The sequence below is a fragment of the Pseudochaenichthys georgianus genome, chromosome 21 (assembly GCF_902827115.2).
Source record: "Pseudochaenichthys georgianus chromosome 21, fPseGeo1.2, whole genome shotgun sequence".
NCBI lineage: Eukaryota > Metazoa > Chordata > Actinopteri > Perciformes > Channichthyidae > Pseudochaenichthys > Pseudochaenichthys georgianus.
In genome coordinates, this window is record NC_047523.1 from 21,099,155 (window position 1) to 21,114,026 (window position 14,872).

The following is a 14,872-nucleotide window of genomic DNA, read 5'->3' on the forward strand; positions in this document are numbered from 1 at the left end:
TGGAATAATATCAAGGCAGAAGGAGGAGGATTTCAGAAGTTGTATAATGTCCTCTAGGTTTTTATCATTAATCTGATGGAATTGTGTCATGATGTCTGAATTGATGTTAAGTGGACACAGAGACAACACATTTGCTGTTCCTGATGCAGAGGCACTGACTGCTTGTCTGATTTTCTGAATTTTGTCAGTGAAGAAGGAGGCAAAATCATTGCATGCCCTGGTGGATAGAAATTCAGAGGCTACTGACACTGGGGGGTTAGTTAGTCTGTCGACGGTAGCAAACAAGGCACGTGCGTTGTTTTTGTTTTTGCTAATGATGTTAGAGAAGAACTATTGTCGTGCGTTTTTCAATTCCAAATTATAAAGGCCAAGTCTCTCTTTATAAATGTCAAATGTCGAGGTCGTTTTACGTCATTACACCGAACACGTAAAACACTCCCGCTAAGTTTGTTTGCCCTGTTCTGTTTGAAAGCAAGTACCTGCCTCCTGCAAACTGTTAAAACAAACGCTTCAACTTGTACCATTTACAATCTGTATGTTTGAATATGGACCTTAAGTTGGCGTGACGTTGAAGCAGCGACCCTGCTGTAGTTCCTTTATAGCATGACGTTGTAGTATAGACCAGGGTTTCCGTTAGCTGGTAATTACCGGTTTTTAGCTGGTAAAATGTATTAAAAACCGGTAAATTCAAAACCTGCCGGTCAAAATGTCTGGTAATAATTAGGGAGGCTCCGATCGATCGGCCGCCGGTCATTATCGGCCAATATTCACTCTTAATAGTTTGATCGGTGCTCTCTATAAAGGCCGATCAGGAGAGCTGGATGTGATCGATATGGACATAAACGCAAGTGAAGTGTAACCGGATGCGAGAGAGAGATAAGATCAGCTGCTGAGTCTGACGGAGACACGCAGCTCTGCATGATCACCTGAAGCCCCGCCCTCTGTTTAGTGAGCTGCAGGAGCTGCATGAGATACAGACCGGCTGTCAGGAGAGAGAGGGAGAGGGGGAGAGAGGGAGGGAGAGGGGAAAAGAGAGGATCCGTTTCTCCCGTGTTATTATTCAAAGTTGATGTAAACTTTTGAATAATGTACGTTATCTACTACAAGTAGTTTGTTAAAATAAATTCTGCCCGGACATTTGACCGGCGAGAAAAAATCCTAGCGGAAACCCTGGTATAGACATGTGGATATTATCCGACTGAACAAAACGTGACCCGTCTCTTAAATGTGTGTCAACCACAGACCTTATTTCGAGCTATTTTCCAAAATCCTATGGAGAAATTGCATTGCTTTTTTGTCGAAGGAACCGGAAGGAGTTTACTTCCGGCGTCACTGTGGCACTCTTTAGCAGTAGAGCAGCAGGATTTTCTACACTGTGTGGCTCAATACATATTTCCTTTTTACACCAGGTATCTTAAAAAAACAGTCAGCACACTTTCTGGATTTGATATGCTTCTATTTTGCTGATTTTGCACTCAACAGGGCTACAGGTCAATACAAATTGTAAGCGTGTGTTTGCTCATTTGAGGCATGGCAGGCATTTCTGTTATTCTCATTCCAGTGCCTATCAGTCCAGATCATTTCCAAAAGACAGGAGGGAAAAAGATGATATGGGCTGACTAACAGTGGGAAGGAAATGTATCTGTCAGTCAAACAAGGAGACAGGTAACCCTGCCTACAATTACAAACACACACATACACTTGCACACACAGATAAAACCAATTCCTTCGGTCAATTTGAGCAATGGATGGTTTAAAATGAATGTCTCAATGTCAAAGCATTCCGATGTCCCATTTCCTATCACAATACGCATACATAATATGTATGCACAAAAATAAAAACGTACATAGACACATCATCAACCTTTGACTATCTTTAAATGCAATTTTGTTATTGCAAAAGGATGGAGAATCATTCATTTTCAGGAGCTGCTGTCCCCGTATCTCACAAACTGTTCCTTTCTCACACACACTGAGAAGCAATCCATTAAGTGACTGTTGCAGGTGGGAGAAGAAACGTGCACACAGACATACTGATACCAGGCAAACACTGACAAACATATACTGAGTCATAGGAGGCAGTAGAAAACACATAGTGGAGATCACAACCTGACTTAAAGGTCTTATGGTGGATGTGACTAGTACAGACTCTGCACATGATGAAAGAAATGTAAAATGTTAGCTGCAGAAAATCGCTTCAGATATCGTTGAGGGAAAGATTTCTAGGGACTTCCTTCATGTCTGCTAACGTATATGCTCCTCCTCTTTGATATCTGTCCAACTAGTTCCTGGTCAAACTCTTTCACCCCACTTTCCCTCTCTAACCTTCCTCCTCAGGATCTCTTTCTCTCGCGGGTCTCCCTTCCCACTGTCCTTCTTCGTGTCAAATTAAAGTGATGGAAATGGACTTGAGGGGACGCTAATTGCAATTGTCAATCCAATCTAGGTCGGTGCTGAAAGACAGGGGCTCCCTAGCACTTCATCAGTCTTCATTAATATTGAAGGAGTTTGCTGAGGAGCAGGGGGCCAACGTAATCTGCACTCATCCAACAGTGCACCAACAATTAGGAAACTGGGGAGGGCACCAATGGTGCTTGAGGGACAAATATGCCAGTCAAGAAGAAGTATGAAGAAAAATGTCAGAAGACAGGGATGGAGTGCATGCATAGAGGATGCTTTGAAATGCTGGGGGAAGTAGCTTGGCAAGGCCATTTCACCATATGGTAATGGTTAGATTGCAGGTGAAAAAAATAATTTTCACTTTATTTTGTACTTTGTTAGACCAAGAGAGCTACAGCCTTGTGAAGGAGGCTTATAGACTGCTGTTTATTTCCAACGGTTATGGGACCAAGCAAAAAAAGAGGAAGTCAGACAAATAATAAATATAAGAAAAAAGCGGCTAGATGCAGTAAACTTTTTTTATACAAATGCTGCAATGTTTTCTTTGCATAACATTCAGATTAACTTGCTTGAAACCTTTCACATACTGTGCCTGTGAGGGAACTCACACTTGAGTGCTCTCTGTGTGTGGGAGAATAAAACATGTGATCATGGCCTCTAAGCCTCTAGTTGTAGCCCACTTGCCAGCAATTCTCTCTCTAGTTTAGCATACTCAGCCCGACTCAGCCTGGTTGTTCCTGGCCCGAGAACCACGATTTAGTCGGGCCAGAAAAAAGGTGAAAAAGTAGCCCCGGGCCAAAACTAGGCCAAGTGGAAACGCAACCAAAAACGGGCCCTGCACGGCTCGGCACGCTTAAAGCGAGCTACCCGCTGCAGTGGAAACGCGCCATAAGATTCATGTTAACATTGAAAAACAGCACAGGTCAGTTTCAGCAAATGCACTGCTCATTCTGAAATACTTTTACTGCTTGGGTTATGGGAGATTTTTGAATTGCTTAACCCCCAATACCGTTCCATAATTGGCCCCTTAACTCTGAAGCAAAGCAAGGTTAAAACAACTGGGACTGAAAAAAAAGACAAGGAGGACACTTCTGCTGCCTAATTTCCTCTATCTAGGCTCTACCATGCCGTAGAAAAACACTTAGAAAAACTGAGCCAGAGACTGAAGACTGAGCAGCTTTAGTTGCATGTTTATAATACATTTTGCGATGTACAACTTGCTAACTTAAGTAACCACATATTTCAAAACTTTAGTCTCTCTTTAGCCACTGTTATTTCGGCTCAATGATGCACTTGCAGGGTTTCCATCTGTATGCATCACTTTGACAGCTGATAATTGTTTCGACAAGTGAAGGGTCAAGTGAACACTTCACTCAGCGTTGAAGGCCACATGAACAACCCACCAACATCATTGTTGAGAAGCCCCCTTTAGTACATACTGGAGGTGTTAGGCCACGAACCCTCCAAATAAAAGAAAGAAATAACGTAACCTTGCAGCCTCAATCCAATAAGTACACTTTAAGAACATTTATTTAGTTTGTGGTTGTGTTTTATTGGACTGCACAATATCTATATTTTCTCTAGATAATCATCTTGTCAGAAAAGGTACTCTTATTTGAAAAAAGGAAAAACAATAAAGCAAGTTGATTTGTTTCAGGGGAAAACAAGATGCATTTAAAGGAACAAAGAGTCTTCGAAAGGAGGTATGCTAATAATAAAAGATGCATCTGTAACAACACATCTAAATATGTTTGTTGTCATGATACTTAGGCCTCATTTACATGTTCATTTATCTTTTCTAAAAGAAATTGCAGAAGCCTTTTGGATACATTAAATGTCTCCATTTGTAAATAGTGATTCAATAATGTATTAACTGCTACAGGCCAGGGACAGCAGTTGGAAATCAGTGAATTGGTGCTGGGCCGCTAAGCAATGGGATCATGCATTAGCATTTTTGGGGGGATTACATGTTTACTAATGGTTGCAATGGCAACATCAAATCAGCCTGTGGGTTCCTACTGGGACTGGTTAGAGGGGAGGAGAGGGAACAACATTAATATGTCATAATCACAAATTAGTTTATGAGCAAATGTGAGGAATTGACACGGGGGAAGAGTGTGTTACTTGATTCCCATTCACAAGAAGAAAAGTCACATGTAGACCTGAGCAAGATGTGTAATTTACTTTTCTCAAAGTGCATGCATTCAGTATGCAAATGTATGGAACTGCTTATGAGAGGGAATATGGATTTAGGAGTGATTTAAACGTTGTCGATGTAAACACTGCTTGTGGTTAGAGACCCTGTTGTGCTGTTTGTTTGAATGTGCATATATGAGAGTGGGGAGAAAGCCTCAGTGCTGAAATGCAGTTATTAATCACAGTGCCAGCGTTGATTCATCTGTCGTGGAGGCAGTTTAGAAGATGGACTCTATTTACTGCTAAAGCTGTTTGAGGGGCTTTGGGAGGCAGCCATCAATCTCTCGGCTATCTTGAAAAGAAAGAGCCACTGCAGGCATCAGTTTCAATCACCTCCCAGAGACAGGTGGTATATGGTAGGCCGCTGCAAAATACTTTTCTCTTCACTCCTTCTTTCTTCTCTACCTCAAGGTGAAGTGTTCCCATCCCTGGGGAACCGTGTTATTAATGTCTTTGATCATAATAATAATAATATTACCTAAAAATACAGATTGCACCCTGCCCTCTTGCTCCCTAGCTGTTTGGCACCCTGTGTTCCTAATTAGCATCTTCAATTAACCCATGTTAATTGCCATTCCTGAAAAGGTGGAGGAACCTGACAAGTTGGCGCCACAGGGAGTCATTTGGTAAATGAGTGCTGGTTTGATATAAACGTAGGCAGGTAGAGAGTAGTCAAAAGCAACTTTAACCTCCACATGCCTTCATGTAACATCAGTTTATACAGATGAGACACTCTTAAACGTGAAAGTGTGAAAGTTGTTCTACAGAACAAATTGGTTCTGTAGGTAAAGCAGCGATCACACTTGGTATTTGATCTGCATGTCTTAAGGCCCTGACACACCAACCCGATTTTGGGAGTCAGAGGCCGTCAGAGGCTGTCGGGCATTCGCGGCGCCGTAGTCAGGTTGGTGTGTCCCGCACCGTCAACCGTGACACGCCTTATTTGGACTGCCAGACCCGATGCATGGCCGATTCAACATGTTGAATCGGCCATGCATCGGGTCTGGCAGTCGGACCAAATAATCACTCTGATTGGCTGTTCAGCTAGCAAATCAGTGCATGAGAAGCGAAGCGGAAGTGAGGGATGTAAACAAACGATTTAAGAAGGCACACACAGACTGCTATTCATTTTCATCTCATCATGGCGATCTGGAATGATGCAAATGAAGACCTGCTCATCACCTTGATCCAGGAGAGGCCAGCTCTGTATGATATTACGGAGAAAAGATACTCTTCTTCTTCTCTGTCTTCCGGTTGTTGCCTCTTTTGAATGACGAATACACACTACCGCCGCCTGCTGGTAAGGAGAGTTATTGCCACTCATGCACTGAAGTCGGTGCGGTGTGTTCCCGTGCGACACATGGCCAAAACGCAGGAGAACACGGCCAGGCAACAGCCGACTTCAGCGTCGGCTAGTCCTCTGGTGACTGCTTGGTGTGTCAGGGCCTTTACCCCAATAACAACTTTTTCTCTGAGTCAGTGGGGCCTATTACCTCTCCAGGAGTCTAATGGTCGCACTTTACTATTCATTGCTTGCTCTTTCTTCTATTATTATCTGGGTTTTGTTCTGCATCGCAGGGGGTGTTGTCAGTATTGCGTTGCACAATGCAGAGCAGGGTTAGAATTCAATTTGCAATCTTGACTTGTTGTGTCCATACAAGCTAAATGCACAAGAGAAAATGAGCTACCCCATTACTTTTACCTCATACAAACAACCTGATGTTGCTATATACACTTCAAATCATTGCTGTTAGGAGTAAAATATGAAAAACCAATGATTGTTTGCAATCCTGCTTCTCTGCAAAGCCTCTGAGCCCAGTTCATACGCAAAGCAATACCAGCCCTTGAATACAGTCAGCACTTTAGCGAAACACCAGGGGAGCTCCTCTGCCCCCCAGACTGACTAGAATCAATTGGAGTTGAATGCCGTTAGCTGAGCAGAGTGCTTGGTTGATGTACTGGAGAAGTGGAAGGCCAACGGAGGTCAACAGTAGCAGCTGACTCCACCCAAAAGAAACCGGGCAATTTAATTGTTTTCTCCCTCCTTCTAATTTCTCAACCCTCATGTCTCTGCTGCCTTCTGACCTCTCATTAACACAATATTACTGCTCTGACCCCCAGCCTGTCATCACCCACTCACCCTATTGGTATATGTGTCCATCAAACTGAAATGGAAGTAAGCATTCACGTAGGCAATTCCACATCAACTCCCTCACCTAAATAACATGTTTCATTCATGTTCCACAGCTCTCTATACAGTAGATATGGCCCTTTGACTTAGGAATCAGTTAACTCACATGCTTAGATTGGTAATGAGATTATATTAAAAAAAAATGCTCCTAAATAACTGAACTCTTTCCAAATGGTTTTCTAAAATTTAGAAATTCATGTTCCGTGCAACAGCACTTTTTCGTCTCTGTCTTTGAATCACAGTTAATCAAAAAGGAGATTAGGCAGAGGAAGTTATTTTAAAATACATTTTGATTATCACAATGGTGCGAGCTCACAATCAGTTAGACACTTGGAGAGGAGAGGTCTGATTACCCCTGATAACAAAAATATTCCTCGCTGCTTATCATCGGTTATAGACCCTAATCTGAGTGGTGATTAGTTGTAAAGGATCCGAGTATATGCCATTTTATGGATGACTAGGTCAAATGAAAAGACAGTGGTGAAAAAGTTCACATTCTGAAGATTTAGGCACAAAGTGATGCAGAATGTGGATGTTTGGATTGGTATTTGTATGTGCTGAAAACTACAGACATTGGAATAATTATTGTAGTTACCATAATTTATGACTGTAAGAAGGCTAGCAATTTTATACATTTCCAAAGCGTTTAGGCAAGCTTTTTCAAAAGTCTCTGGTCAGTTCCAAGTGGAGAATTTTGGGCATATAAGTACAATTACAATTCAACACCGTTTAATGTATGATACTATTCAGCCCTTACTCTGAGGAAGGTGAGATCCCGGCTGCGGTCGATGCTTGTGATCTCAAGGTTGCCCATTACGACTTCACAGTTCTCGTAGTATTTCCTCAGGGTGCGGTACTGCTGCTCCAGGTCCGACAGGGTGCTCAGCTTGTTCTCTGTACCAGCACATACTAGAAAAAAGGCACAGGGACAAAGTGATAGGACAGTGTTAACACAGATATATTAGACACAACAGGGTTTGACTTAGAAAACACACAGGCATAGTCCAACTGCACTTACAACTTTCATCTTTTACATCGACCACCGTACTACGAGTCAACTTCCAATTATTTACTTGTGATTTAAATGTAGTCTGTAAGCCTAACAACACATAGCTTGCTCTTTATTGTGTAGAGTAAAATAAAGCATACACAGCATGGAAACAAGAATTTTATAAACACAAATGTGTTTTCGTGTGCCAGACGTGTGGTACAATAATTGTTCAGAGAGAGTGTGGTGTCAACATGAGACCGTGGACAGTGAACTGCAGCACCTGCTCAGCTGGCCTGGTCATGTAAGACTAGGAAGTCGCTGGACCTCTCTGCACCATACCCGCACGTCACACAGCCCCTCGGGGCACATGGAAGCTCTTTAGCGGCTAGCTGGGCTGTTCGTTTGACAACTAATTAAACAGACCCATTTCCACCCATCACACATTATCCCCCCTCCCCCCCCCCCCCCCCCCCCCCCCCCCTTCATGACGACACAAGCCATCTGCCCAATAAGATGTTGCTGCCCACTCTTGCATGAACATACACACAGACATATTAATACATAGACACAGAAGAAAAGCATAAATAACCCAAAGTCTGTCTTATACAAAACAACATATTTCATAAACACATTCTGCCACCAACCCCTCAAATAGTGGACGCTTTAGATAGATTAGATAGTTGCATTGTTTCTTTTGAAGTATTGTAATTTAGTTTCATTTGCATTGCCATGGTGGTGTAGTTTCTCCCACCTGCACGCTCCTGATGACAGAGGAGCCATCAGTGTGACGAAGGGGTGACAGGTCCTTCCCTGACTCTTGTCACACTGTCACCCATGAGCTGTTACCTCTTCCTCCGAACACATCCACCCTGAAAGATCTTTACTGGCGCTATGCATTTTAATCCAAAGTCCCTTACACATCCTGCTACACACATCCCCCACTCCTGGCTAGCAATAAACCAAGCCAAACTAATTTTCCCTACTTTCCCCACACACAGGCATTCTCTGCATTCTCTATTTCCTATTTACTCCCCATCATTACACTATACATATGGGGGAAGTGGGAGGACTCAGCCTCAAGGCAACACAGGCTGTAGAGACAAATGGGATTTTGTTTAAACACGTCCATCCAAGCAGATATTAGATAAGTGGAGCTATTGCAATGTCATCTGGACAATACCCGCATATGAGCTGGTGGTGATTAACCAGGTTGCACAAAGCATAACGTGCTGCTCCGGAATGATATATAGCAGACCTGGGTGTTTTCAATAACAGTTAGCGTGGGCTTGAGGGGAGCGGGTGGAGGGTCGAGGGTGGGTCATAAAGTGAGTATAGGTGTAATAAACTCGTATTGCACCCTTGGGGCCGGACGCGGAGATCAGAGGAAACGGGCATTATGGTGTGTGATGTCTGGTGAAATGTACTTTTTTTATACCCATTTGCTTCCTCAAGCATGCCTTCAGGAAGCCTGCTTACTTGACAAATCTGTCTGGAGCATTATGAAGTGATGGGATTTTTGTTCTTCTTCCCACGTGTGATTTGTAACGAAATACTATGAAAGCACATAGCCCTGCATGAGGCTGAGATGATGCTGCCTGCCAAGTGAACCACAACGAACCCATCTGTGCTGTGTGGAGCGTAGATATAGGAGGTGTGAACTGTTGCAGGTTTACTGCAAATCTCGGAGATCCTCCTGGTGATACGTCTGCATGTGCATCAACGTGGGCAGGCCGTAAACGATAAACCTCAGGGTGTATCTCCCCCCCTCTCACTGCATGATCGAATCAATTTGTCTGCATGCTCAATATGTTACATCTGAGCCTGTATATCAAAGCAAAGGTTGAATAAAACACCCTCTCTGCTCTTTAGATTAGTGCGACCTGCCCACCCAGAAGGACATGCAATAAGACAAAGAGTCGTCGTCTGTTCTACATACTGCCGATGATGCAGGAAAAGACTGCAAGAACAGATGAATCTTCATATTGTTTACTTACGGCTGTTCTATAAAAAAACGAGAATCCATTGTATCTGTTTGATGGATTTCACTCCCAGGCAAACTTAAAGTAGAGAATGCCAATGAGATTCAATGTCTCTTTTCCACATATAAAGTACATTTTACCGTGTGGGCAAAATGATTTAATTTGTTACCCGGGAATGTCATCTCAGAAATGATGGATTAAGGCAATGAATCATAATAATTCAGGATTTTCCAATGTATGTAATTAATGAGAAGATTATGAGCCGATGGGTGGAAATGCATATTTTGCTCAATTTATATGGTCTGGACATTTTTTTTTCTTTCTTCTTTTCTCCAATGATTTGACATAGACAGAGAGCAATGAGGAGCGTTGTTAGTGATTGCTTTCAGAATGATGACAAAATAAGGGAAAATGGTTAAGGCAAACCTGTATGTTTGTGGAGGAGCCAGATTTCGATCCTTTTACTACCATAAAGAAAAATAGACTCTCTCTCTATTCTCTAACCATCTATCTTTCTCTCACAAATCAGTCAAAAACGTTGTGAGGGACGGATGTGTTGTTAGCTGGTTTTAAATGGCTTCCATTCAGCCCCCATGTGTCTCCAAGAGACAGCCACCAGACAAGACGAGAATGCATCCATCACGGTCTCTGACACTATCGGTCAGCTATAGAGAGAATGCAAACACTGACTTTTGCACACACACAAATAAATAATAAAATGTTGAATGTTGCAAAGTTACATAAATGCCCCTGAACCGCATTCTCCTTTATTCTCTTGATAAATATCTTAATCAGGTTTATGTAGTCAGTTCACTGCTGTGGTTCTTGCTCCTTGACCCCATTCATTTCATAGGTAGTGCACAAAACAACTTCATCAATAGTGCCTTGTGCGATTATCGAATGCCTATAAAGCTGGTGAGTCTCTGAGGTTTATGGGCTCCTGCCAATGAAGCCAGCAAAAGGTCATCCCAATAGCCAGTAACTGACTGAATTAAATAAAGTTGCAAATGTCACTTCCATAAGTAAACACCGTCGATTGCTGAGTTTGCTAACGTGCCTTGAATTGAGGAGCAGCTTATAAAAGTTGCATTTAAACACTGCCTAAGGCAGGACCGAAATACTACATTTTCTGTCACTGAAAATAAAATTGCCACATCTGAGGTCAGAGCAATCCTTTGTCCCTGAACGTCCCCCAGATTAGCTTTTCTGGCTAAGTATGAGTTACAAGCCACTGCTTCTGATTGTAATCATGGCCCAAATTATTGTCCATCTGCTGAGCGGCTTAATAAGCATCAGAAACTATAACTAGATGAGTGTTTGCGATGACGGCACGGTCCACTAACCTCGCGTTGCCCTCTGAGCTCTGGTCACCTACCAACATCGCTGTCGCTGCCTCCATATGGTCTACCATAAATTAGCATTCATTCCCTCAGTGGTGCACACAACCCCTACACCTTGTGGGATTTACCCACAGAGAGTAGCCTGCAGCTGCCAGTCTGCAGCCCACAGAACCTGGCAAAATCTGAAATATTACAAATCACTATTACTTACTTGCATGTGTATGATCGGTACATTTACTGTTCCGTTTCAACCTCCTCATTAACTAATTTCCCGCAGCAGCAGGCAACCATTTTTGAGCACAGAAGCTTTGATAAACAGACTGTGTACACTACCTGCTCAGCACGAAACAGCAGACAGCATACACAAGCAACTGCTGGGTAAAGAAAGTCAAACATGTACCAAGTTAAGTCTAAGATATTTTCTTATGGTGCAGATACCAAAATAGAGCTAAAATGAGAGGGGAAAAAGACATCCCCTCACTCTTGTCAGGTGGCCAGAAACACAACTCAAATCAAATGATTTCTACCTTTGCTCTCTGCCTGCTGGATGTGTAAATATCAATTGTTTGCCAACTTGTTCCTTCGCAACTTTATAGCTTGATAATGTGTCAGTGTGTCTCTTTTAGAGGTCCTCTGACCCAAAACAAAAAATGGAATTGGAAACAAGAGTGAGTGAGCTATAGCAGGTTCACAATATAATCTCAAACTGTTAAACTTCTCCTCAGCCTATACATTCAAAAACACCCTGTGGGTAATGTGCAAACAGATATTTAACTTCCAGTGCATTTCACTCATATTTGTTTGAGTAGTTATTTATAATAATCAATAATGCTTATAATTATGTCCTGTTTTACTCTCTCATATGTTTGGTGTGACCCAGTGATACTGCATGTGAACATGTCTGGTGTTGCAGGACAGAAACGGCTTTTAGTGGAAGCATTCAAACAGTAATAAGGCTGATACTATGCTACTGTCATCTACTGTATGTCTGTACATGTGTTTGTTTGTTTTGGTGTTGCTTATGGTACTGTTACATTTTACAGTACAGCTTTGTATTGTATTATATTTGGATGTGAAGTGTGGATAATATTTCAGATTGTTGTTGACAACATAAGGATGATACTTTTCATCTATTCAATGTTTTCGATATTTGAACAAAATGTATTTTCTAATTCAGTGGAGTCACCAAGAGCATTTTTGAACATTTTGTGAGAAACCTGAAGAACTGGTCTGTCCGATGCCTAACACGTATAAATGCTGCACACTGTCCATGTATTCTCTCTCACCACGTTACTCTCTGTGTCTCTGTAGGATTCAGACAAGGAAAATCCATCCAAGTCACAGGGGAGTGATGGGTTGACACTGACACACACCTCATTACCCCAAATCCTCTAGCCGCTTTTCCCTGACTGAGTGCGCTGCTGACCCTAGTGTTAGTGAAAGCCTTTTAGACCCACTGACCACTATACATGTGTTTGAGTGTGTCCACATGTGCACACATGACCCTTAGTTATGGCTCACTGGTGCTGGTAACACACAAGTGTACTGACCAGCATTACAGAAAACTGTTTAGTATGCACATTTATCTTTGTTTGTTTGGATGAATTAGTCTTTGGGGTAAATCATGTAGCATGATTTCATTGCATTGCCTGTCAAGATGTGTTTATAAAAAAATTATGAAGTCTTGAGTTAATTTGCAAAAAGTTATGTTATGGCTGCAACTGCTGCCCATGGCTGATTCAAATATCGGTTATCATCCTACACACACCCATATTTTTACAATTTAAACTTAAAGGTGGGGTATGTAATTTATTTCAGAAACACTTTTTGTTATATTCCATATTCCATATTCCATCCCGATAGCAATGAATATCTTAAGTGCTTTGACAATAAATACATGAAAAAAATGTCATCTGTGGAAGCTGTAGTACTGTAAAAAGCACGAACAATCATTTTAGCCGGCCCGGCTAAAATAACTGGATGGCCTACCTGCCTGTCAGCCTTCCATCTCGTGCACAAACTTATCTCATGCCCTCATTGGTCAAGTGCGCATTCATGTGTGTGTTGGAGGAGGGGCTCTGTAAGGAAGTCTGAAGTAAGTGGCAGATTTTTTTCGGCTGCGTAGTTTCAAATTCTAACGCACTCGAGCTGGTTTCTCCAAAATTACATACCCCACCTTTAATTGTTTTTGTTTTTCAGTTTGACCTTATGTACAATGCATTAAGCCCCTGTCACACTGTCCCGAAATTGACACCCGATGGACACACGATAAAGGAAATGTTCAAATTCGGCTCTGATCGTAACAACATCGGGCCATTCGTGAGGGCATCTTAAGCCATCGTATGACCGCCGGTGGAGTTTCTCAGGCTCCGGCAGCAACTTCGTGAGCGGTGGCAAAATCTTTGGCATGCCAAAAAAAATTCGTCTCACGAAGACAATACGAAGGAAACAAGAAGTTGCCCGATTGTCTTAGGAAGGCAACACGACTACGTGAAGCCCTCACAATGCCGTTGTGTAGCTATCATATTATAGTACGATGACATTGAGATTGCATTTATTGCACAACAAAATCATGTAAACATATTATGTAAATAACCCAATTTGTGTTCTGTGAAACTGAAAAGGATATTACATTGCTTTTGTTACTTTTGTTGCAGTTGTATGTCTGGATGGTTAACTTCCTGTTTTATTTAGATGCTTTTATTTTTAAGGCAAGTTTGCGCTGTTGACAGGAAGTTGTTGTTGCTATAGAAACAACATGACGGAGATAAGTAATATCTTCGAATCTACATATAAAGACGGAGAAAGTAAAGTGTATGTTTAAATGATAGCACCCCCCGAAGAGGCACAAGCTCTTACGTTGAGTCTGGATACATTCTAAATCATCAGTAAAGTCTACGAGCATATTTTCGTGTGTGGTTCGAGTGCCATCGTGTGGCCTTCTGTAGGCATCGCACTTGCTTCGGCTGTTGCTTGGCTGTTGACCAAGTTCGGGGCCATCTTCGTGCGAAATTCACAATTCCATATTCGTGTGTCCATCTGGTGTCAATTTCGGGACAGTGTGACAGGGGCTTTATAATTGTTGGCAATACTCAAGCATTCACTTAACTTCTCTTCTTAATGTACTTTAATTCCTATTTCTTTGAGTTACCAGTGCTGCGGTCAAGTATGTGAACCCTACATCAGTTGTGACAATGATGGCTTTACTTACAGATAAATTACAGTTGATTCAAATTAATTGTCACTAAAATGAGGGTATATTTTGGATTAGCTGAACGGCTTTCTGGTCTTCAATGGCAAACAAACTGATGGGAAAGTTCTTCTAAAGATTGTATCAGTTTTGTGGTTCAAATTAACTTCATGAAATGCAATCAAAGTATTCAAATTGCAGGCTAAAGATGCAGCCGGTATCACAATGTGAATGCAGTGAATCTGTAAATATGAAATCATGTACATTCATTAGCAGTGCAAAAGCACAGATGACTGAGAGGCTGCACAGAGTCTGAAAAGCGGCAGGGAGAGCAAATGACATGAAATTCTTAAGTGAGTCTTACAGAAGTCAGTTCACCTTCAGATTCCTTACACTTTGCAATCTTGAATACATTGAAATGAAAGTGGCAGTGAAGAGAGTGAAGTGGAGAGAGGTTTCACTGTTGAAGAAAGAGGTATATGATGGGTTATCACAAATGTATACTGCATGAGGGAGCATTTTTTGTATCTAAATAATTAACATATAACAACATTGTGACCACCAGCAGCAAATTGGGCAAAATGA

The 14,872-nt window shown here is 41.9% G+C and overlaps 1 protein-coding gene across 1 annotated transcript in view; it reads right to left on the reverse strand.

Moving 5' to 3' along the window:
* The window catches only part of LOC117466553 (receptor tyrosine-protein kinase erbB-4-like), a 431,817-nt gene that overhangs the window by 211,777 nt on the left and 205,168 nt on the right, over window positions 1–14,872 (reverse strand). Inside the window, exon 2 of the mRNA XM_034109868.2 lies at window positions 7,545–7,696. Within this exon, the coding sequence (XP_033965759.1) occupies window positions 7,545–7,696 (152 nt within the window). The remainder of the gene's footprint in view (window positions 1–7,544; window positions 7,697–14,872) is intronic.